This window comes from Emydura macquarii, unplaced genomic scaffold (genome assembly GCF_026122565.2).
Source record: "Emydura macquarii macquarii isolate MOO-44397 ecotype Brisbane River unplaced genomic scaffold, CSIRO-AGI_Emac_v2 contig_2473, whole genome shotgun sequence".
NCBI classification, from domain to species: Eukaryota; Metazoa; Chordata; order Testudines; family Chelidae; genus Emydura; species Emydura macquarii.
This window is the reverse complement of record NW_027132610.1, coordinates 11,234,650-11,260,771: the sequence shown is the minus strand read 5'-3', so window position 1 is coordinate 11,260,771 and position 26,122 is coordinate 11,234,650. Positions and strand designations below refer to the sequence as shown.

General features: G+C 38.8%; 1 protein-coding gene across 1 annotated transcript in view; it reads right to left on the bottom strand.

Annotated features, from left to right (window-relative positions):
- BRCA2 (BRCA2 DNA repair associated) overlaps nt 1-26,122 on the bottom strand; it is a 91,078-nt gene that overhangs the window by 26,658 nt on the left and 38,298 nt on the right. The window contains exons 10-18 of the mRNA XM_067562957.1: nt 19,872-25,151; nt 18,109-18,201; nt 16,448-16,517; nt 15,531-15,970; nt 14,319-14,512; nt 12,682-12,869; nt 10,430-10,600; nt 9,756-10,110; nt 9,028-9,183 (exon numbers count right to left, since the gene is read on the bottom strand). Coding sequence (XP_067419058.1) covers nt 9,028-9,183; nt 9,756-10,110; nt 10,430-10,600; nt 12,682-12,869; nt 14,319-14,512; nt 15,531-15,970; nt 16,448-16,517; nt 18,109-18,201; nt 19,872-25,151 — 6,947 coding nt within the window. The remainder of the gene's footprint in view (nt 1-9,027; nt 9,184-9,755; nt 10,111-10,429; nt 10,601-12,681; nt 12,870-14,318; nt 14,513-15,530; nt 15,971-16,447; nt 16,518-18,108; nt 18,202-19,871; nt 25,152-26,122) is intronic.

Genomic DNA, 26,122 nt, shown 5'->3' with positions numbered 1-26,122 from the left:
AATATGCGTATCCGGTGGCTTAGAATTAAGAGCTCAGATCTCTGAGATCCTTCTGGCAGAAGTAATGGTGACCAGGAAGGCCATCTTCCAAGACAGAGAGATTAGAGAGCACATTGCCAGTGGTTCAAATGGTGGTCCTGTTAGCCTTGCTAGCACCAAATTGAGGTCCCAAGGAGGTAGTGGTTGGCATACTTTTGGGTACAGCTATTCCAGCCACTTTAAGGAAACAGCCACAGATTGGAGTTTGACAAGACCGACTGGCCATTCACCCATGGATGAAAGGTTGAGATTGCAGCTAGATTGACTCCTATGGATGACAGCACTAGACCTTGCTGCTTTAAGTGGAGTAGGTAATCTAGAATGAAGGGCAGTGATGACTCAGTAGGTGAAATGCCTTTTTATGCTGACCAGATCGAGAATCTCTTCCACTTTGCCTGATTAGTGGCTCTAGTAGACTGCTTTCTGCTCCAAAAACACACCTTGCACCACATGCCCAGAGCAAGCCAGTTCTGCTGGGTTCAGCCATGGAGCTTCCATGACATGAGATGGAGAGATTCGAGGTTTGGGTAATGTAAGTGGCCGTGATCTTGACATATCAAGTCCAGAAACAGTAGCAGGCTGATCAGTGTGTCCACAGAGAGATCTAAGAGAGTGGTAAACCAGTGTGGGCACAACCAGGCTAGGGCTATCAGGATCAGACATGTCCTGTCCCTTTTGACCTTCAGCAGGACCCTGTGTATGAGAGGGGTGGGATGGAATGCATAGAAGAGCTAGTCTGTCCAAGGGAGGAGAAAGGCATCTGTCAGTGAACTCGGGCTGTGGCGTAGGAAGAAGCAGAACTGAAGAGACTTCCTATTGTATCTTGTCTCGAATAGGTCTACCTGGGGGGTTCCCCACTTCTGGAAGACAGTGTTCACGACATATGGGTGAATGGACCACTCGTGATGGTTGAAAAAGGATCTGCTGCGATGATCTGCTAACTCGTTTTGCGACCCTGGGGGATAGGAGGCTTGAAGGTGGATCAAATGGGCTATACAGAATTCCCATTGGCAAATAGTCTCTTGGCACAGGGGAGAGGAGCACACTCCACCCTGCTCATGTAAAACATTGTTGTGTTGTCTGTGAGGACTGACATGCAGTTGCCCTCCAGATGGGGATGGGATGCCTGGCAGACTAAGTGCACCACTCTAAGTTCCCTCACATTGGTGTGTAACAAGAGGTCCTCTGGAGCAGCTGAGGCCTTGAGTTCTGAGAGACCCCAAGTGAGCCCCCATCCCATCGCTGACATGTCTGTGATGAGAGAAATTGAGGGTAGTTATTTTGAGAACAGGACTCTTGCACATACTGTCCCTGGATCCAGCCATCAAACGAGGGTGGAGATCACCGACAGGGGAAGTGAGACCATGTTGTCCAGATGACAAGGATCTGGTATATATACACATCGATGCTAGCCACGACTGGAGAGGTCTGAGTCACAGTTTTGTCTGTTGCACCACATAGGTGCATGATGCCATACGCCCCAGGAGCTTTAAGCAGTTTCTTCCTGTGGTGATGGAGTGACTCCTCAGGCTCTCTGTGAGTGCCCCTAGAACGCTGAACTGGTTTCCTTGAAGAAAGGCTCTGGCCTGGGTTGAGTCGAGGACTGCCCCGATGAATTCTATCCTTTGAACTGGGGAAAGCATGGACTTCTGCATGTTTATGCACAGCCCCAGATCCCGCAAGGTTAACTGTATTAGCTTTAGGTTTGCCTCCACCTGGGCCTCGGATTGACCTCTGATAAGCCAGTTGTCTAGGTAGGGATAAAGACCTGAACCCTTTGTTTCCTTGGAAAGGCTGCCATGCACTTTGTGAACACACTTTGGTGACAAGCCAAATGGGAGTGCCATAAATTGGTAATGCCTGCGGTTTACAACAAATCGTAGGAACCTTCTGTGTTCCCAAAAAATAGCAATATGGAAATTCAGGTTGAGGGTGGGGTACCAGTCCCTTGGATCCAGGGAAGGGATAATGGAGGCCAGGGAGACCACGTGGAGCTTCAGCTTCTTCATGAATCTTTTGAGGTTGTGCAGGTCCAGGATGGGTCTGAGCTCATCGTTGGCCTTCAGGATTAGGAAATAATGGGAATAGAACCCCTTGCCACTTAGCTCCAGAGGAACCTCCTCTACCGCTCCCACTTGCAGGAGCGTTCACACCTCCTGGCCTAGAAGTCTCTTGTGAGAAAGGTCTCTGAAGAGGGATGGGGAGGGAGAGTGGAAAGGAGGGGAAGAACTGAATTGCAGGGTGTAATGCAGTCCTACTATGTGTAGCACCCAGTGGTCTGAGGTGATATGGGCCCACGCCCGATAGAAGAGGGACTAGTCCATAAAAATTGGGGAGGGTGGATCTGTCCTGGTACACCATCCTCGGGTGTACGCTCAAAAGGGCTGCTTATAGCCCACCGAGTGTCTTTGGGGGGCAGACACTGAGCAGATGAGGAGTGGAACGGAGGCCTTCTCCTGTAGCCTCTGTTCCTTCTCCTACTGTCCTGTAGTCCTGCCTCTGCTGCGGTGGATAGAAGTGGTCCATTGGTTGGGGCTGTTAGTGCTTCCTAGAGGGGGCTGACATATGCAGTCCCAAAGATTTAAGTGAGTCTTTTAAGCTGTGCAGCTTTGAGTCTGTTTGCTCCGAAAAGAGCAATTTGCCTTCAAAAGGAAAGCCTTAGGTTGTCTGCTGGACCTCACATGGCAGCCCTGAAGATTGGAGCCACGCGCTTTGCCTCATTACCAACGCAGAAGCCATTGAGCACGCTGCAGAGTCTGCTGCATCCACAGCTGCCTGGAAGGACACGTTGGCCACTGCTTTCCCTTCCTCCACCAGGGCAGAGAACTCACCCCTAGATTCATGCAGCAAAAGCTCCCTGAATTTATCCATTGCACTCCAGAACTTAAAATCATATTGGCTCAGGAGCACCTGATGGGTGGCAATCCTGAGCTGGAGGCCACCTGTGGAGTAGACCTTTCTGCCAGCAAGGTTGAGTTTTTGGCATCCTTAGCCTTAGGAGTTGGACCCTGTTGTCCCTGCCTTTCCCTTTTCTTCACTGCCGAAACAACCAGTGAACCAGTGTGGGGTGAGGGTGTATACAAAAATTAATATTCCTTCAGAGGGACAAAATACTTCCTCTCGATCCTTTTAGCAGTAGGCTGGAGGGATCTGAAGTCTGCCACAGCATTTTTATAAGATCCAAGATGGCATCGTTCAATGGCAGAGCCACCCGCAATGGCCCCGAGGCCACTAAGATATCCACTAGGGTGTGGGAGGATTCGGAGATCTCCTCCACCTGGATACACAGGTTTTGGGCTACCCTCCGGAGGAGCTTCAGGTGCGCACTATAATCGTCCTGGGTGGGCACCATAGCTGTTCCTGCTACCGTCTTGTCAGGTGAGGAGGAAGAAGTTTGTACAGATACAGATCCCTGTACTGCTCCTTCTGCCCCAGATGGGTCCCACCAGGGAAGGGGGGGGGGTAAATCCTGCAGGTACAAGGCTTGGCACTGGGGGCTGATCTTCGTTCTGAGGGAGATGAGGAGGAAGGCTCTTGATTCCAATATAATGGAGTATGACCTTCTGAACTGGGGTCCTGGATTGATTGGAATGCCCAAAGATTCCAAAATGGCTACTGCAGTGGCATTTGCCATTGTGCCAGTGGCTAGGCCACCAGCAGCTTATCCTGGTTTACGTCCCCTGTAGGGCACTACAGGGGATGCATAGGACTCTGCTCCCGAACTGGAGTCCAAGGATTCACTTCTTGGTGACCAGCACGGAACAACGCCAACTGGTGCTGGAGAGCAGTGCTGCATCAGTCTGCTCTTTACTGCTAGCTGTCTCGGTGCAGGGTGGGTCTTGTTTCTGGTGCTACCACAACCGGTTCCTGAATGGCTGAGGATGGTGGCACTGGAAGGGAGAGAAGGTCCCTCACTGCCTCAAATGCACCGATGTAGATGGCAGTGCCAGGGCTGTTGAATTCCAGTGGCTCTTCCTTGGCAGAGTGTCCAACAGTAGCAGACTCAACGGTGCCTTTTCTGGGGCCAGAGTCAATGGTGCCACATGCCCCATTGGTGTCTTCAAGTGACCCAGAATAGGTTGCACTCTATCAGCGTCCTTATGGCCTGTAGACCTTAGGGTTGGAGAGTGCCCCCGGTCAGTCCTTGTCTGCTTCTTCCTTGGCACCGGCAATGGTGAGTGGTGCTGAAAGTCCCGTGCTGGTGCTGGGAGTCCCAGGCTTTCAGTATGGAGTCTTGTCCTTGGTGTCAGGGAGGTAGAACAGTGTTGCACCTCCCTGAGACACCGGGGCACTCCTCACTGAAGTTGAAGTGCTCAGTGCTGAGCCCACATGACTCTGCATCAAAGGGGAATGGAGTGCTGCCTGTTTTGTTCCGGATCTGAAACCCCTGCGAACAGTGCACCACTTCTGCACATGGACCCCCCGACACATAAGGCAGCTAACTGGTAGCAGTTTGTGGCATGATGCACAGTTTGAATCCCGAGGACCAAGGCATACCCCAGTGTCCAGGGAGGGACTAGCTCCGCTAAGTGAGGTTTGCTATGGCTATACTACTTACTACCTTAACTCTAAAAGATAACTTACAGAAAAAAACCACTGAGAGAAAGCACTTGCAGAAAGGAAGAATGAAGAGCAATACCAGCAACCGTCACAGGTGGTAAGAAGGAACAGAAGGGGCAGCGGGGCCCTATATAGCGGCACTATCAGGACTCCAGGGAGCCACAGCTGACCCAACAGATACCATTGAGGGAAATACTTTCCAGCAGCAGTGCTCAGGGTGTGCACACACCTACACTGGAATGGATATGAATAAGCACTCGAAGAATAAGGAATGTCTTACCTGATTATGCCCTTTCTGCTAGCAGCACTTCCCACAATTCTGAGCTGTATGGATGGTTTCCCTCTGTGCAATTCCAGTGGTGGTTAAAATGTCATAGTGCAGCTTGTGCTGGCCACATCCCCTTCTCTGGCTTGCCGCCAGACTATTCATTCCAAAGCTGCGTAAGAACTCTTTGAATATCAAAAACAACAGACTAACACGGCTACCCCTCTGGAACTTCTCTTTGAATATCAATAACTATTTCAATGCCAGCCAGGAAACTACATACAGTATGTGAACTGACTCACAAACTAGAGATATAACAATTAAATTTGTCCATTGGCTAATAAGCCATCTAGGAAGAGTAGAATTGTGGGAGATGCTGCTAAGCAGAAATAAAATTATTGGATAAGAAATTGTCCATTTTGCAGCCAAAGATCTCCCACATTTCTGAGACACATGGAAAATAGCAAGCAGTGCACATAAGTAGGGAGGGATAAAGACTGAAACAGGAAAGTCTCCCCTTGAAATTAAATACCAAAATGGCAAACTATTTCTGGATCACCACTTTCCTTCCAAAGGAGGCCTCTGCAAATTCCATCTTATAGTAGCTAACAAAAGTTGTTAATATGGGACCTTGCTGTTTTTCTGCAGATTTCCTCAGTGGAAGCATAAGCTTTTTCTACCCAGGATGTTGCTATAGATCTTGTAGACATTCATCTGACATCATGCCTTATATTACTTCCAGCATAACTGGCGAGGGATAGCTTGGATCCTTGAAGCCTTTGGCACTCGGCTTTTAGTCCATTCTCACAATACCATGTGGCCAGGGAAGGAATTGCTTTGTTTAGAGGCACTCTCCACCATCTCATCCAATTTCTCTCCAAATAGGACAGGGCCTGTGAATTTGGATGAGCACAGGATTTGTTTGTAGTGGGTATCTGCCATCCATGGACACAGCCACATGTGGTACCTGTCTGTGACCTGGATGTGATGTCCCTGGTTGAGAATCTTATACCATCTATTAAGGTATCTGCCACAAACGCTGTTAGGGATATTTTCTTAAGGGTAGACAAAATCAGGTTGGCCCTAGTTGTCCAGGGCCTTTGGGTCATCCACCCAGGACATGGGGGTGGCTCTTGCAAAGCAGACATTGCTCAAGGACACTGAGGAAGACTCAAAATCCCTTCTGAGAATGTTTTCCACCTTTCCATCAGTTCTATTTTTGGGAAAGAAATCCCATTTGGTTGGGATTATCATATCTTTTGCTAATGCCATGGTAGCATCTACCTTTAATGTAATGACATTTTTTGGATCTTACATCTTGTAGTATCTACGTGCATGCCTGCTGATATACTTATGATTCTAAGTGGTTTCCCATGTCCTCAAAAGATAAATGCAACGGGATTGCTTTTTCAGGCAGAGTCTTCGCTGGCAGGTAGTTGCCCTTGGATTTCCTATCAGGTACCTGCTCAGGTTGGATCTGGATGCCAGATGCAACCTTTCCCCACATAGTATCAAATTTGCCAGGAGCAAACAAACCTTTGTTGCACTTTTTCCCATGTTCTGCTCAGAGCCTGAATCAAAAAGCTCTCCCATCCTGAGTAGATGTAGTAAAGCATGAGGTCTTCTATTTCTTCTATTTTTTAATTTCCCTTTTTGCATTTTTGACCAATATCCAGCAGTGCCTGTCTTTCTCTTGTGGCACTTTTTATCAAGAGGCATCAGCCCCCTCAACAAGTCCTCCCTCTGCATCCTCCTCCTCAGGGTCCCATTTGCCAGAGTTCCTAGGTTAATTGCATTTATGTTCCCTCTGTGGTCTCCTCAAGGGCACCTCTTTAAGGTCTCAAGACTCTACCCACCACTTCTCTATCTGCTGGATCTTATATTCCTTTTCCCTTCAGGCTAGAGTGTTATTACCGTCCCCTTGCAATTCACTGTGCTTATCCCTGCACGTCTGACTTTAGTCCAGCACCTGCAGTTCTGCTCTCTCGCAAGGGCTATGACAGCTTTTATCAGTGACCAGCCAGCCTTCAGTACACACAGTACATTTATTTAGCATTTATTTAGCAAAAGCATTATAGAGAAACAGATAATAAAGTAAACTGTCTGCACACATGCTAAGCTTACTGTCTGTTACCCATTTTCCACATGGAGTCCCTAGCAGGTTTTCAAAATCCTTCAAACCGTACAAGCAGGATTGGTCACTCCTGGTTAAAGTGTCATCTCTGTTTAGATCAAGAGAAGGACTGAGTCAATTCAGGATACTTCTTTTGTTATAAAGCTCATTTTTTGTCTGCTAGGCCTCTTGAAGTTGATCTGAACCAGTATATGCAATTCCTCCAGGTAGTGATACTTCTCTGGAGTTGTGTACCTTTCCAGGAATTTGCAGTAATTACCCCCATTGATTTTAATTCTTGAAGGAAGTTCTATAACCTGCCTCCCATGGTGCCAGAATACAATCCCTAGCTCATAGCGAATCATACATCATTTATAGATGCAGAAGTCTATGAATATTCCATGTGCCCATAGCATCTTGCACATCTCAGTATTAGTCTTCTGACGTTTCCATGATTCCAATGTTTCACATACATGTCACACCATTCCACTGCCTGTGGCATGTGGTCTCATTGTAAGACTCCCGATTCATGTAGGAGAGAACCCTGGGGTTTTTTCGCCTTTCTCTGTAGCATGGGGCACAGGTCACTTGCTGGTGAATTCTCTGTACCTTGAAGTCTTTAAACCATGATTTGAGGACCTCAATAACTCAGTCATAGGTTAGGGGTCTATTACAGGAGGGGGTGGGTAAGGTTCCGTGGCCTGCGTTGTGCAGGAGGTCAGACTAGATGATAATTTTGGTCCCTACAGACCTTATAGGCTGTGAGTCTATGAAGAGGAGCTGTATAGAAGATTTGCTTTTTCCTTCCAGGGAATGGAGGACCCACTTCAGTATTTTAGGGGAAATGACACACATGATGTCCCTTAGGGAGTTTTTTCCTTCTAGGCTGGGTTTTCTTTGAAACTTAACTACCTGAGCTTACTGGATGGTAGTGGTCTCATCCTTAGACTCTCTCCCTGAAATGATCAGAAGCATCAAATTATTCTCTGTTGGAGTTGCCGTTTCTCATGGGAACTGACACTTTGGTCTGACTTTCAGACCCATGCACTGGCAGTGTGAAGGTTGGCTGGTTGTGAACAGACAGGGCATAATTTGCCCTCTGATAAGCCTATAAAAGCTGCCTCATATGGTACACTACTTTAGTTTAGCTCTGTGTGTGATAAATTCAGCCATGCCTGAGGCAGGAGCAGTGGCAAGGAAGTGCTGCAGTGGCAGATCCAGGTGGTTGAAACCACCAGATATGCTAAATACCCAATCTAGAAGACAAGGAGGAAGAAGGGGTAAAAGTTGCTTATTACTATCCAAAAAATGTATAAAAATAAAGCTGGCAAAGAAAAGGGTCAGGAGCAATGCAAACTGCCACTAGCTCCTGCTGAAGAAGTTGAAGTTCTACCATCAAGCTAGAGAATGGGACATAGCCAGCCCAGGCTGTGCTACAACATTACTGAAAGGAGGGACATCAGCCCATTCTTGGAATTGTGGGAGATGCTGGCCTGCAGAAGGGTGCGTGTATATGAATATTAAAAAATTACATCTGAATTTCTGGCTGTGTTTAAAATTACTGTGCTCTACTTTACATACATTCACAATTTATTTTCACTGAAATTTAAAATAAAATGATAATAAGTCATTTAGCGATGCAACCAACCCAGGCAAAACAAGCAGCAATCCTAATAATGCTCCTTAATTTTTAACTCTTTCACAATAGTGCTGTATTCTACAAACTGAACCAACTGGTCTGGTTAGTTCTGCTTTAAGCTGAAAGGTTGTTCATCAACATTTTTCCTTAGTTCACTCTCAAACAAGTCTCCCATTTTAAAAATTACAAAGTTCTGAAACTCACTGTATCACTCCAAGCTCTGAGGAGCCAAAAGTAAAGCTGATCAGAGGAAAATAGGCATAAGCTGAAATAGTTATTTTGAGGTATACACTCCTCTTGAAGTGTTAAGTCAAATTCACACATAATGAAATGAGAATTTACTCTATTAGTATTTCATAAATGATACATTTTCTTATTAAACATTTTAGCCCAAAAGTATTCATACTGTACCTGAATAGGATAAGCTCTTTGAATAACTATATCAACACACCCAACAGTACCACCTTCACTGAAGAGCGATGACAAGGACAAAGGAAAAGGTCTGGGATCCTGATGAAATCCTAGTTTGGCATGCCACCGAGCACATCGAGTACTGTTAGCTGAAATCTGAATAAATTAAGTGTTTTTAAGTGAAAATGCCAGACAGACCAAAAGGATTAGCAAGCTACTGAATTTAGGGAGAAGACTCTCCATCTAAAATGTTCTTATTTGTGCAACTGAACATATTAAAACCAAACACAAGGGTTTTCAAACTTTTTCATAGTATTAACCACATCTGAATAAAGAGATTTGCAAACTAACAGTCTAATGTATTTTAGTGAGTGTCCATGAGACCCTACAGGCTTATTACTTAATATCACTTATGTCCAAAATCCTTTTCTCTCCTTCAAAATCCTTCCTCAAAACCTACTCTTTTCATCTCGATCCCAAACAATGTGTCTCATTCTTGAGCACTTTAATATCAAATTATTTTAAAAAGCATTTAAAGAACTGGTACTTACACAATGCCTACATGTAGTAACTTGATACAACTTTGCTGTATAAACTTTCCTTCCCCTCTGGTATAATATTTTCTATCCCTGTGTCATGGCATACCTCATCAAATCTAGACTGTAGAGGTAACTACCACCACCCTCAAAATGCATTTCTAATCAAGTCAAAGTAATACTTAATTTTACCTTTAACATAAGAGACTCTGGAATTTCCAGTGGTGTGCATGCATCTTGAGAGCCCACAAGTTCTGCTCCATGTACTATGATCTTCTGACCCACAGTCAGCCTTTTTCTGTGTAAGAGTGCTTGGAGAGGAGGATCCAAGACAGCCCTAACCCCATACCATCCATCTGTAACTTCAATCATTGCCGCTTCCTTTTTGCTTTCCACAGTGTTTTTATTACTACAGATATCAGATATGTTTGCATTTAATGATATAATTTTAGAAATACACAGTATGAGTGTTTTTGCAGCTGAATCATCTCTTTCCAATATCTTTTTGATAGCCGAACGCTGACTTTTATCAATTTCCAAATCATATCTATAAAAAAGAAGGGGGAACAATGCATTCACAATACACTTGAAAATACACAATCTGATATTTTCTTTTAAATTAACAGTGCTGAATTATAACTAACCAATCTATATGACCAAGCCCCATTGGCAGAAAATAGAACTTCTATATATTTTTGTAAATATTTGTGATATATTTTAAGTATCAAAAGAATGAAGTTCAACAACACAAGCATTCAAATGGATTTATAAACATAAAAATGATGTGTGCAAAATTCACAAAACTTACACTCCAGCAAATGCAAGCAATCACAACCTAAACCTTAAATATATTGCTGTACACTTACCTGTATTTTAACTGAAATAGCACCCTTTCTGGTGTCAAACACCTATTAGCAAATTCCTGTGGAAAAGAGACTTCCATGGCTGCCAGTTTCCATACAATCCACCTATAGTGGTTGTAGACCCAGGCGTCAGTAATTAGCTTTGGATCCACACCAGGTGTATCACATAGTGCCCTGCATACAAATTGTTATAATATTAAACTGAACTCCATTTTAAAGTTTTTCAAATTTGTATTTTTACTAATATTTTAGTCTGTTGTATTAGTACTTTAGCACTTGATATAGGAACAAATCTAAGAGTGCATGCATTGGAAAATTACTGATAAAATACACATTTTTATATCCTATTTACTGAGGAAATCAGGAATGGGCATTGAATCGGAAAATATAAAAAATGTTGACAAGTAAATAAAATATTTTTAAAATGTTTCTAAAATAATCAAAACTGAAAGTATGCTATTTTGCTTCACATGATGTCTTTTGGATAGCAGCTCATTTGCAAAATGGCCAGTAGCAAGGTAAAATATAACTGATTTATAAAAGTGAACACTAGAGTTGCAGTGTGTGTATATTTTGCTTTTAACTGATCTTTAGAAGTGGCCTGCAAAGGGGTAGGTGTGGAAAGTGTGGAGTGAAGAGTTATGTTTGTGTCCTTTTTGTTTCTTATACCTTGTTAGCCAATGTCATGTATATTTACAAAATGTTTTGTATTTAGGCTAAGTTGTATAACTATGAACTGGATTTCCAGAATGCTTTGTACTCATCCTAAGCTTTACTGGGGAAATTTACTTTCTATCAGAAATTGTATGTTCTGTTAAGGAATGTTATATATAAATTGTGTGTTGGGAGTACACAACAGTTCATTTCTTTACAGTCTAAAGCTACTCTACAATCTACTAATATCTGGAATGTTATTGTGTATGGTTAGTACAAATCTCTCTGTATCCTGAAAATATAGGTATGAAATTAAATAAGAAAAAAGGGAGTAAGTTGTATTTAATCTTCTACTTGTCATAAACAAGTGGACTATAAGTCAAATTAAGATCACACTGTGGGAAAGAATGAACTGCCACAATAAGGTTCCCTTGAGATAGGCAGTGTATGAACCCCTCTGTGCTGATCTATCTGATTAATAAATTGATTGAGCCAAGTTATGTGACATCTTGTTAATCGATAATCTAAACTGAACCACTAACAATGTATACAAGAAAAGCCCTGAAAAGGGTGTTTCCCCCCTCAAAGAAGAAAAGTTAGAAGTTTGTTCTGCTAGTTGTTTTCCTTAGTAATTTTAAGGAATGTCAAGACTTGTCTCCCCATTTTTTTTGGAAGACTCCTTGGACAACTCAGATGAGGATCAACGGCTTTTAGTCCTTCATCTGAAGAGCAAGGCCGTTAAATTCTTGAGAACTTTTCAACCAACTGTTTTAATAAGACATGTGTTAACAAAAAACCCACTAATTTTTAAACCAAATAAAAATGAGAAAATGAAACTAAATTAGTTGAGAGGGGTCATCTCCATGTCATAATGCTGCCAGTACTTCATTATCTATAGAGATTTCCAGACTAGACAAGCCCTGAATTTCTAATGTAAAGAGGAAAAACCCTTTAGGCTTTTCTTATATCTTCAAAAAGATACCAAAAGGCTATAGATAGAAAACCTGATCCACTGAAATCAACAGTTTTACCACTGACTGATGTGGAGTCAGGATCTCACTATAAATCCAATTTCCCTTTGCAAGATCAGCTTTGACCAAAGAAGATAAAGTGATAATGGAACTGGAAAATTTGCCAATTCTCTCATACATCCTGCAAGAAACAAACCAAAACCCCCACCTGAAAAAAGTCAAAAGATTTAACAAATCTATCAGTTGAACAAAGTGACAGAAGTTCAGATCAATCAGAAAGTATCAGCAGGCTTCCAGGCTACATGAGTCTTGAAAGTCTCTCTGAAAACATGCTCCTGATTTTAATATAAACCAACTTTCTATATTCCTATTTACAGATCTTTACAGATCACCTGCAGTGGGGAAATGGACAGATAACCCATGAATGCACATATTAAGCCACACATAAATACAAAGACTTAAAATATTCTTACGTACAATGAGAGAAGTAGACTAAAATGTACATTAATGACCTGTAATAAGAAGATAGCTACCATCTCAAACAGACCTACTGTGTATACTGGTTTTATCATAGGGCAATATAACATAGTAATATAAGAACATATTTTTTCTTCAAACTTATAATCACACCTGTAAAATTCTTCTTTTCCTGCCTTTCCCGCATCAGTAGGTATAAGCCATCCTCCATCAGCAAGCTGTATTCCATGTCCAGACAGTAAATACTCCTTACTGAAAAAATCCTGGATGAGAAACTGGAAAGATTCTGCATTTATGCTGTTAACTTCTATGCAGTGCTTCGAAACACCGTACATGTACAACTGTAAATGATCAAGTGAGAAAGAGCAAAGTAAGAAGAACTATTCAATACAATAAGCATTTCAGCAACCAGAAACTTTTCTTGTTGAATATAGAGAGTTGTTGTAAAACATCTCCTTTAAATGTGTGCAGTTTTATCTGCCAAAGAAGTCTCATATATAACCCAAGCAGAGAGGAGGAATTCCTAAAATACTAATTGGAAGTTGAAGCTAGACAAATTCAAATTAGAAATAAGGTGCAAACTTTTCATAGTGAGGGTAATTAACCATTGAAACAATGTGTCAAAGATTGAGGTGGAATTTTCATCCCTGTCAATTTTAAAATTAAGCTTGGAAGTTTTTCTAAAAGATATGCTCTAGGTCAAATAGAAATTAATTCAAAGAAGTCCTAGGGCCTATATTATACATGAAGTCAAACTACATTTTCACCATAGTCCCTTCTGGTTTTATAATCTATTAATCTAAAATTTTCACTTATCAAATGTTTCTCAACAAAATTTGCATAAACAGCATGAGAACCTCAAAAAGCAGTAAAAGGCTTTACACTGATATTTTTGCTTGATGAATTGGGCCCTTTTGTCCTAAGTTTACAAAACAAAAGGGGCATAAACACCAACGAGTAAAATATTTCAGTCTCCATACAAAATAAATTGCCTGAATAAGACCCAAAAGATCATTTAAAAGATTATTTTTCTCTATTAGAATGGTCATTTTAGCTTGTCATTTTAGCCAGAAAAAAAAAGGTGTTAAGCCTAAAATGAATAAAATCTCAACCCAATTTGTTACACTCATGCTTAAGAGACCATCATTTGCAAACATAAATGTCACCTATTAAGATATTACCAGGCTTTTCAGTTAAACATTTCTAAAGCTATCAATTTCCTGGTAAAGCCAAATATGTAACACACACTGCAGGCTGTGAGAAAGTCTCAGGTTTTATAGAAGTGATGTCACACCCATGAATTATTTAAAAACAAAACAAAAAAAGCCAATAAGCACAGTGGGATGACTGTCAGATTCTGCTCCATTGATCTGCCAGGTCTGATACCAACTTGGCTCCAAGTTAGCAGAAAAGAGGAAATCACTAATAGGATCTCAGCAGAAACCAGAACATGTTCTATAAAAGGCTAAAATTTCATTTTAGGATTAGCCGTTATGGGTTAAGAGGCATAATTAGACCACACTAGCGCATTTACAGCTCCTTGCTTCACCTTTGTAATTTGCTCTCCTCTTATTTCGTAACAATATTTTTGAAGGGCTACAGAGATACAAGATTTCTTAAAACAAAAATGATTGCATGTACCAGTTAAATTTATTTATTTTTATTGTAATTAACAACCTTTGTGAATGTACTGCTGTAAGATTGGACTAAAATATCCAAGCAGACTCTCATATTGCATGTATTCAAAATTAGTTAAACCTTGTGAAACATATAATACAATAAAGACCCACCTGTTCAACAGAATAAGTACTAGGAGATTTTTCTTCTACGGCAGCTTTAAGAGAGATCCTTTTTGCTGCAGATGTTTTTATGAGATAAAGACTGCCTGGCTGTGGACGAATATTTTGCCTTTGTTTCTTTCTAATTCTCATCTCTTGCAGATTTCTGGCACAGTGAAGGTTAGCAATCATTTCCATCAAATCTTCTAGGAAAAAAATACACATCAAATCCTGTTTAAGATGTATGTTAATTTAGGATATGAACTCAATGCAAAAAAAGCAGATTGGTAACAAGTATTTTTTTTTTTTTTAAGTTAGCATAATGATTTTTAGAATTTGTCATAGTATAAGCATACAGAATCAAAACTTTTTAAGAACCATTCATTTAAAATATTTTAAAATGTTTAGTTCAACAAGTGCATTTCAAACAAAGTTAAACACTTTTTTATTCTAGCATCTAAGTTTTTGTTGAAAACATTGAATAAATGAAAAGTAGTCAATGATTTCTGAATCCATAATCTTGAAATGTTAAAAAGAAGAGTCCTTTTACTTGTAAACAATGGGCCTAACTCTGCTAACAATCAGAGACGTGTATAAATTTATGCACATAATTAGTCCCATTGAAGAAATCTGGACTACTCATATAAATGAAGTTATATACACTGACTGGGATTTTCAAAGAAGCTTAAAAGAGGTAAGCCCAACTCCAACTGAAAGCTGAGTACCTAATTCCCTTCTGCCTCTTGGAAAAAGCTGGTCGTGAGCATTTGGCAAGATGGGACTTAAATTTTAAACATATTAGCAAACAAAATAAATGTGTATGTACATACAAATAATTAAAATGTACTACAAGTGACCATTCTATACACCACATAGAATTTTCTATGTTAAACAAAAATATGTATATACAAATGTTAAGTTAAATTCAAAGAGCTGTCACACAACTTATTTTCTAAGCATTGCTGTGTCCAAAAGTATAGCAAGTCCTTGACTGACTTTAAAAATGTACATATCAATGAAAATGCAGCATTATGAATATAACAGACCAAATCAATCAAGTATTGAAAATAGATTTTTACTTTTAAATTTCTATTTCCTAATGTGCCTACATGTAGTTTTAAAAATAAAATCAATAAACTCACAATGATGTGCAAAAAGCTTCAGGGTCATAGACAATTACTGCTCACAACACCTAAATGTTCAAAAACCTTTGCCTAAAAATACCTGAATCACGATCTCCATTTCCTAAATTATATGCTGTGGCTTGCTTGGTGCAATCTCTCTCTTCTGACTGATAATCTTCAGCCTTGCCAGTGTTTTGTAGAATTGTGACCTCTTTTAGTTCCTTATCTCTATTCATATTCTTGTTAATTAATGAGTCAAGTCTTTTGCTGCCATGCTGCTCATTTGTAGAAACATTTGACTTAACTTTGAAAGGTGGAACAAAAGTTTTTGCAGTTTTGCTCAACACAGGCAGATTTTTCCTTTTCTCATTTTCTTCAGTGGAAATCTTATTACATGGAATAAGAAAACTTGGTGTATCACTTAAAGACTGTCTTAAAACATGATGCTGAAAAATATCAGATTTAGATTTAAGTCCTTTAAAACCTTGGTCTGATGGAGTTGGATTAGGATTCTTGATGTCTTGATGTTGTTTAGTAGCACTGTATAGATGAAAATATTGAACATATAATTGAGCTTGGTTATCAGTAAATTTTCACACAAAACATACCAAAAATTTGCCATTCTTTATAATTTTCTTTTTTTAACCTACTAGCCTCCCCCATTTAGTAAACAACTTTCAATTACAGTCTCAAAGTAATTCTTACAACTAGCTAATGCTTTATTACTTAAAAGAAATCAGGTTACCTAATACAACATTTTATATCTATGGAAAAATTAAATCTGAACACATATGTAGAATTTCCATGGAATATTGTAGCATTGTTATATTAAGGCAAAAATGTAGATGTTTCAGTGTATTTTGTATTAAAATTGGTTTAGCATTTTTTAGAAAATTGTATGGCAAATGACTATAGTAAGATTAAAATCAATCAACAAGAACATATTCATTCCATATTCTGTTAAGCAATTTATTTAGAAATAAACCTTAAAATTATACTACAGATTTTTTTTCTTACCTAAAAGGACCACACGTTTCAGGTTTTAAAGGAATATGGTACATAAACTTTCTTCTGTCTTTGATTGTGCCTGAAAAATAATTAAAGCATAGTATGTTTCAATGGCACATATGTTTCTGGAACATGTAACAGTTTGTGTACATATATGTATATAAATAATACACACAAATCTACGTAATGGGTAAACAGTTCTTTTCCCTTTTTATTTTTAAGGAAAATAACTGATTTTATATAAAATTCTCTTTATTTTTAAAGAGACCAATGTTTAGGTTTCCTAGTTTACTACTAGTGAGTGAAAAGTAAGTTTTGCTGTGCTGACAAGTAAGCACAGATGTGCTTCTCAGCTTGAACACCTGAGCAACTACTGTTATTGTGGGAGCAGCTCTTGTTATTAGAGCTCCCTGCATGCCCAAGAGCACCACTAGAAACTATATTTAAAAAGAGGAGGCAGTCTCCTTCAAAATTTCTTTCCTAAGCAGCAAAGCCTCCTTTGGCACAGATCTCTCTCTTTCACCTGCCTGCTGCTAGAAACTCCCTGGTCCACAGGCATTCTTTCTGACCTGAAATGTTAAGCCCTGTTATATTTCAGATTAACTCAGGAGTAGACAGCAAAGAATTTTCACATCCCAGTACTTTAAACACATGAATATAGTTTTGAGTAAATATTTTTTTATTTTTGTTCAATTTTATTGATATTCTAGCTCAGACTAATAGTGTCAAAGAAATCATAGAATTCTATGATTTATTTGACACCATTAGAAATCCTAATACGTCCTTTTTAACATCTACATGAAGCCATTGGGAAAGAAAAACTGTGAGAGACCACAATCTCACATCAGCATTATGCAGACAATCCCTGGCTTCACTTCCAGTGCATTAGGCATAATTAGCATCCTCTCCCAAATATCACAATGTGTGGTTGCAATCAGTATCTGAACTACAAGTAATTGGCAGAAGCTCAACCAGCGCAAGAGGGAAGGGATATTGGTAGAATGTGTAAAATGCTTCCAAAAGCTATCTACTGCTATCACATCACCCTTTATTAAAGGACACTGCTTCCAAGTCATCAGTTGATCTGTAGACTATGGGCTGTTTTACGCTCCTCACTGCTTCTAAAGTTTCAAGTAGCTGCTGCTCTGAAGAATGCCTTCTGCCACTTATGCAGCTCTGTTCCTTAAAAACTCTTAGGGGTTAACATGTTTTAACTCAGACCTCCAAATTTTTATGTAGAAATAATAATACACAATTTAACATAAAAATGCACCTATTGGTAAAGTATTCTTATCTTACTGAGGTTGCAGTTTGAGAGTCTGTGTAAGATTTTGATACTGGATGAATGCATTGTGGATGGTTGCATGTTAGAAGTGAAAGAGTTTGTTCCAGAGGTGAATATACTTCAGTATTATATTTGTGTTGCAAGACATCTTATTTCAGGTTAGCATGGATGTTAATATTGCTTAAATGGTGATTTCCTTGATTTTTCATGACTGTTGTGTTGCTGTTGATTTTTTGTTGATTTTCCTTGATTTTTCATGAGTGTATTGTTGCTTAAACAATCTTAATTCATTAACTTTTTTGTGTTGGTGTATTCAAAAGAGAAGAACAAATGGCACAATATGACAACTTACTATGTAGTATACATACAAGAAAAATAAAATTACCATCTGGAGTGCTTTTTGAAGCTTTCAAATATTTGCGGGGATTCTGTGTTCTGTCAAATTCAGGTAATAGTTGTCTTTTAATTGGAGGGTCTCCTGGAACATAAATTTGAAAAAGTAACTTTCCATTAAGAGAAACAGCTTGTATATGGGGAAAGATTAGTTTGTTTTATAAGCTTTGGGGTTGTCTATTTAGGGGTAGCAGCCCTTTCTCATAACTATACTAAATACTGCCCATTCTTACTAAATCAGCTTAAATAGTTAAAACCTTTTTCAGAAGGGCTGGATCCTGATGATTTGCAAACTTTCGTCCTGTGAGGCACTATTATGTAGCATTGTTGGGAGTACTTCTAAAACGTCATACAACAGATACTTTGTTGGAGATTTCGCTGAGGACAATATTCCTGAGTCACTCCATGGCAGCATCTATGGGGCATAAGCTACTATAAACTTTGGAGCAGGTCCTTGCTCAAAAAAAGGAAAGCGAGGGGTTAGTATGCCAAAAAGTGATCTGTAGTGGCACAAGATGGCTGCAACCTCCCTTGCACAGTCAGGGTGGCAAGAAGTCTACAGGAAACCCTAAAAATAGCTTTGGAGAAGGTGTGACTAAGGTGTGTAGAGATGGCCTAATTCAGGTATCCATTTAAGGAGCTTCCACCAGTGGAATACCTATGAAATCTTACTACAACTGAAAGCTATTCTCCACTGATGAGACACAAAATGATGCACGTGGAAACACTACCTGTCCTTTTCTGTGGATAAATCCCCTTTAGACACAGGGCATCTCTACACTACAAAATTAAGTTAACCGATGTTAGGTTGATTTACAGCCACTGCAGTAATTATTGAGATTTTTCATGTCCATACTACCCTCCTCCCTCTGTCGATGGTGTGCATCCTCATCGGGAGCACTTCCAGTAGGGTGCGGGAAGCAGAGAACTGGGAGTCTGGGCGGCAGCCAGATGACCAGCCCAGGCTCCAGCTGGTTAGCTCCTCGGGGAGCTGAGAGCCCAGGCGGTAGCCAGGCTCACAGCTGGTGCTCCCCATTCCTTCCCCCAGGGTGACAGCCCTAGCTGTGAGACAGGCACAGGATTCACAGCAGGGAACCCACCAAACTTTTTTGTTGATTTCACAGAAGGGAGCTTTGACAAGAAATTGAAAAAATGATAGCCAATAGCTGATGTAAGTAAGGCAGTGTTTACACAGACATCACCCCAACTACACTGATATAAGCCCTATCCCTCTCATGGAGGTGGAGTTATGTCGTCAGCGTAGTAGGGCACTTACATCAGCTGGAGAAAAGCTATAGTGTAGACACTGACATAATTAGATTGACATAAGCTCAAAGCCACAGTTGATTAGATCTGCACAGAGAGAACTTCTGTGTAGACCAGGAGGAAGGGGTTACCCTTCTGGCCCCTTATGGTAAAAAGTGATAATCTATGAGAATCTGCCAGAGCTTTCAGGTGACAGTTGTAGCTTTCATAAATATTAGAAAAAAAAATTTGCAGCTTTAGAACTGATTAATAATTAAAGTCTGGTTTGTGCTTCATAACAAGAGTCCTGCTTGTCCTCCTTCTGAAATCAATGGATAAGTTATCACTGACGTCAAGGAGAGTTTTGCCATTGCAATCAAGCAAAGCAGGCTCAAGCTTAGCTTACATAAAATCAGCTTAAATGAGTTATATGGCAAAGTGCTCTAACATATATAGAAATATGAAATTAAATGCATTTATTAGAATAAAAAAAAAATTAAAGACACCTACCAAGTGAGATTTTTTCTTCTAGGAGTCTTTTCCCAGTTCTCGTATTTAATGGACAGTTTTTATCATTCTTTCTACAAACAAACAGGGATCCTTTTGCTTTATTTTCTACTCCAGAATTAGTGAGTTTATCATCTTCCATAAAAGCTTTGGCACTTTCTACTGCTTCTGTTTCCAAATAATTTTCTGAACTTTGGGAACATGTAAGATGATAAACATCCGGCTTTGCTTTAATTGGAGGATTACATGAAATTGCTTCAGATTCCATTTCCATCCTACTTAGACCATGCTGCTCTTTTTCGAAAAACTGAGTCTCCTCTGCAAGGGTAAAACTGTTTTTGAATAGTGTTTGGTGCTTATCCTTTTCACAGTGAGGTGCACACAAAGGTATTTTAATATTGCAAATGTTTTGTAAAGGCTTCATTTCAACAGGATAGCTGTTTGTTAAGTCAAGTTCTTCATTATGGGTATCCTGGGTTTTGGATTTTAAAGAGGTTTCATCTACTGCTTTGTTTGCACCAACATAATTAATAGAAGAGTTTAAGGCAGTTACAGGATCTTGTCTTGAACTAAGTTGATTTGCAAAGCAATCTTTGCTGTTGGGAGTCTCAAACACCTGCTTCATTTTCTGAAAAGTATTTTCAGAAACTAGCACTTGCTTTTCACTTGCTGTGCTGAATCCAAAAGTAGTATTTGAAATCAGTTCAGGATTTGGAAATCTTTTTTCTTGTGATATTATTACCTCAGATTTCCTAAGGGATGAAATACTTCCTGTTAGAACAAACTTTCCTTCTTGGTCCCCAACTGAAGATACATCATAATCACATTTCAGCTCTGACAAACATTGTTGATCTGATAAATTATTATTTTCCATTTCAGAAAAGAGATATCTAGCTTTCTTTAATGACTCTTCTGATAACCGTACAAGTTTACCACTTGCTGTACTAAAAAAACCATAATTACCTGTAGAAAAGTTTGACTGACGACGACTATGATTTAGTTTATTAGATTTACATGTGTCATTCACCTGAAAGCATGATGTCTGATGGCTTGGCTCAGACTCAATATCTGCAGATGTATTCCTATTGTGCTGTATTGCTTGTCCATCTTCATAGTTGTTCTCATTTGAATTGGGAAAATGACACATAGCTGAATTATATGTCTCATTCTTCTCTACACTTAAAGAGTTAGCAGAAGTAGGGCACTTAGTACTGTTCAAGGTCCCAGAGCAATTTGTTGCAATTTCATTTTGAAAAGTTTCTGATTTAGTGTCACTGTTGTGTTTCATAGATTTATCACAGTTTTCTGGAAACATTTGTTGGACTCTCTTTAGTGCATCATAGGAAACAGTGACTGTTTTACCTCTTGCCGTACTGAATGCAAATGGTCCATCCTTAAAAAACTTTGAATTGGAGCCTGCCACTTCAGTGGCTGAGATTTTCAGAACGCTGTTGGCATCCAGAAATTTTAAATCACAGTTTTGATTCACATAACTTTCATTTTGAAAAGTTTCTTCAGAACTAAGTAAGTTGTTTTTGTCTGCAGTGAGACTTACTAGTGGCTGATCGTGGGAAACACTATCCATATTTTCTGGGAAGCAGTTCACATCATGGCTTGAATCACTTGAATGTTGAAAGTCAGACCCTTTATCACCCTTTAAATGAAAAGAGCTACTTTCTAAAACATTCCTATAAGTTAAGTAAAGGGAATCATGACTTTTAATTTTGTCATCCTTAACAGTTAAAATATTTTTCATATTTATGTACAAGGGGTGTTCTGCAAGAATATCTGATACTTCTTTTAAATGCAAATCTGTAGTTGTCTGGTCAAAAGCAGACACAATTAATGTACTTTTTGAGGCATCGTTTTTTCTTGTTCTATTTTCCAGATATCCTTCTGCAAACAATTTTCTTGCCTCAAATAAAGATGCCTCACTTACAGAATTTTTTTTGCCATCCCCAGTATAAAATCCTAAATCTGACTTTCTAAAGGCCACACCAAAAGGCTTTTCTGAAAATGAAGTTTTTGAATTTTCTTCAGGTTCTTTGTCTAAATTAGCAGATAAATGTACCTCTACTGAAAGTTTTTTCGCAGTTTCAACATCAACAGGTTGTTTAATTAGACTATCATCTAATATATTTTTAGATGGATCTTCAAGTTCTTTAGAAACAAAGTTACCTGTAAGGGTAAGCATTTTTTGATATTTAGAAGTACTTTCTGAAAACAACTCACAATCTTTTATAAATTCTTTGTTACATTTCCTTTTTTTTAAAGCCTGAATCTCAGTGTCCTGAAAATTACTAATATTATGCTTATTTTCTAGGAAAACATTTTCTTCCGCAAAAATTTGTTTTGCTTTTGCCAAAGATTCGTCAGTAATTAGAACTTTCTTGCCACTAGCAGTATGGAAACCTGTTATATTGTTCTGTTTTATATTTTTTATTTCAAAATCTGTGTCTTGTTGGATGGAGATTTGTTGATGGTCAGAGCCTATTTTGGGTTTGTTTTGGTTCACATTAATGTTTTTTTTGACAGAAGTAGCATCTATTCCTTTCTTGTTTATACTATTTGTCATTTGCCTATTGGAATTTGATGAAATATTATCCTGTTCTTTTTCTGTGCATGTTTCAACAAACAAATGTAGTTTATCCACTGGTGCTTGGGAGACTGATACATTACTGCTAGATGCAGTTCGAAAATCATCTAGATTTTGTATCTTTTCTTCATTTTTATCAGGATCCAGTTCTGTTTCATTTAAAATATTTAAAGTTAATATTTCTTCAGTTTTAGACGCTTCGCTCAAACATGTTAGGTCTGACAAACCTTCTTGTAAACTATACTGAGCCTGAGTGTCTATCTGGTTTATTAATTTTTTTGAGATGTTCAGATGCTGATTGTGGTTTTCACTAGATGATGGACCATTTTCCATCTTATGTACAGAATACTTAAATTTTAAATTATTAATTCTGGTACTAGTAGAAATATGAACATTTTCACCAATATTTTTTATACTTTTTGCCTGATTTTCAGGATATATTTTCATAAATGTATTAAAATTATCTTCATTATTTTTCAGTGCATTTTGGTATTCAGCATTTGCATCTTTTACACTTTCTCCACAATAGTAGTCTTTTTCTGTCATACATCTGGAAATATTCTTACTAGAAGTCATATGTCTATTAGAATAGCCACTTCTAAGATTCATCTCAGTGGGTTTAAATATCTCATCATCATCATCCAGGTTACTGAACAACTTTGCAGATCTGATCAAAACCTCATTAGAAATATTTATTTTTTTGCCTCCAGCTGAACTAAACCCTCCAAAATTAGAAACACTGTCCTGCGCAGGTACTGAAAAACTTGGGGCAACAGATGTCCTATTTGCATTTCTGCACAAGTTAGTAGAGGTAAACAATTCACAATTATTTTTCTGGAAACTCTCTCTCTCTACTTGTACATTACCCATCAGTGCAGAATTTTCATTTGTATCTTTGTGCTTACTAGAAGATTTGTCATTTACTCTTTGGGCTTCAGTTTCAAAACTATCATCAAAATCAGCATCTTGCCACATATCAGAAATATTCTTCAAGTTAGTTGTTTCATTTGTATCTACACATCCAGAAAGCTCAGAACTATTATTCTGCACCATATTACTCTGCTTTCTAAACTGTGTAAATTCAAACTGACTATCTGTTTCTTCCAGTATGTTAGAAAGTTCAGTAATTTCAGCTTCTTGGCTTGCTGTCAAAGTTTGGTTTAGTTGAGATTGTTGATTTCTAGGCAAGTTTTGTAGAGATGAATCAGTGCTTTCAGGCAGAATACCTTGTGCAATCTTAGGTTCAACAAGACTTGCCTGCGAATCAAAACGATGGGAATGGTTAATGTCCAATTTATTATCCACAACTGGAGAAATCTTAACATTTTCCTTTGTAATTTGATTGGAAATGTTTTTGATCTCTTCTCTGGAAAAGTCTTCAGAACACTCAAGTTCCATATCTTTAAACAACATTTTGCCTTTTATGATGCTATTTTCAGAGAGTTTTATCAGCTTATTAGAAGCAGTTTGGAAGCCACCAAAGCTTTCATTTAAGCTATGGCCATTAAAACTTGCATGTCCTGACCATTTCCCTTTGTCTTCAGGATTTCCTTTTGACTTGATGTTTAAACATAAAGGTTTTTTTGAATATAATTCTTTGTCTGATGCAATATGTTTAGAAGGAAGTTTGATCACCTTCTTTGTGAAATGTTTATCTTCTACATTAGGCTCTGGTACTTTCTTTGATAGATATGCAAGTCTTGCTTTCTGAGTACTAGTTGATGCAGAATCTTGTGTAACAAAGTCTGAGACTATTTGTTCAGGTCTCATTTTTAATGCAAGCACTGGCAAGGCAGATTTCTCAGAAATTACTACTTGTAATGAACTACAGTCTTTGTGATCAAACAGTTTTTTGCCACTTTCTATAGTTACAATGTTCTTGTTAGTAGCTGTTTGAAGCTTATTTTCATCATTTTCAATTGACTCAGCTTCTTGCTCGGCAGCCATAACTTTTGAAAATGGAACTATATCTGTTTTCCTCTTTCTGCGTAACATAGTGCTAGAATTCTTATCTGGCTTAATTACCAAAGGTGGCAGAGTTACAGCTTTGCATTTTTCTATTGGCAAATGGCCTGTAACATCATTTTCTTCATCTGATTTTTTTTTATTGCAACAAACACTATTGTGCTTACTTATGTCAAGATTGATTTCACTCAATGTATCACTGAAGTTACAATTTTTCATAGATACTCGCTCCTGTTCCATTTCAATCAGGTGTTTATAATCACTAGATAGCTCTCCAGATTGAGCCTTAAAGGTCTGAAGTATAATAGTGTCATTATTTGAATTGACATTCCTACACCTATCCACCTCGTCTTTCTTTGGGCACTGAACCACATGTTCAATCCTATCAAAGTCCATTTTGGAACGCTTTGTTGCTAGGAGGCAAGCTGTAGCTATAACTTTATGCTTTATACTCAAAACACTTCTACTGTTTGAGGAAACCACTAAATATTCTTTCGGAGCATTAGATGTTTCTGAGCAATCTAGTGATGAAGCAGGTTGATGTCCCTTTTTATTATCTTTTAATACATCTTTCAAGTTCTCATATATCATTCTGTTATTGAAAGAACTAACAGGTGAGTTATCGATTCTATCTGCTCTTTTGGCATATTTGCTCAATAGCATGGATTTTTCCTCAGTATCTGACAGCAAATGATTTCTCTCAGCAGAACAAACAAAAAGATCTATAAGGAAATGAAAAACATTGTAAAACAGATGACAATAAATAGAAAATACAAAGTACTTCTCACTTATTCAAATAAACTGAAGTTTAAATTAAATTAGCTCTTCAATACAACTCTGTCCCCACTTCTGTAAACACCTATGCACATAGAATATCGGAGTTGGAAGGGACCTCAGGAGGTCATCTAGTCCAACCCCCTGCTCAAAGCAGGACTAACCAAAGCTAAATCATCCCAGCCAAGGCTTGTCAAGCTGCATCTTAAAAACCTCTAAAGATGGAGATTCCACCACCTCCCTCAGTAACCCATTCCAGTGCTTCACCACCCTCCTAGTGAAAAACTTTTACCTAATATTCAACCACATACTTTATTGTACAGTATTACCATTAGTCTGATTGACCTCAAATGTGCATTTGCAGGATCATGGCCTTATATGCCTTAATCATGGTCCGATAGTTCACTTTACAGTGAATAGAAATCAATAGCCAGCAGTTAAAATATCGTAAGTTGTGATCACAAATCAAGTAATGCTTTTGTAAAAATAGAGGAATAGGTGTCCATCTTGTGAAGTCACAGTACATGGATGCTGTGATAAGAGCTTCACATGAAGAGGGATCCTTAGCTCCCCAATCTGAACTAATTATTTTTTTAAAAATTCACAGCTTTTTAAAGGAAATTATGTACATCACAACAGCTGTATAAGTTAAAAAAATATCTGCCAGGATTATGGTAAGTGTTTTAGTGCTCCTGAAAGGTACCAGATGGAAAGGTCTGGAGATTCGAGCTCTCTAGTTATACATAAAGGATACAATGGTAGTACAATGTTCCCCGTATTGTTTCACTAATGTTCATCAACCCTGACCTAAAGTTCTCTCTCTAGAATACTTCATGCCCAGTCAGTCACTTCTGGAGACGGTGAAAAAAAAGTTGTCAGCAATGACAATAGTTTATTTGAGGTGGAAACTTTTCTTCTA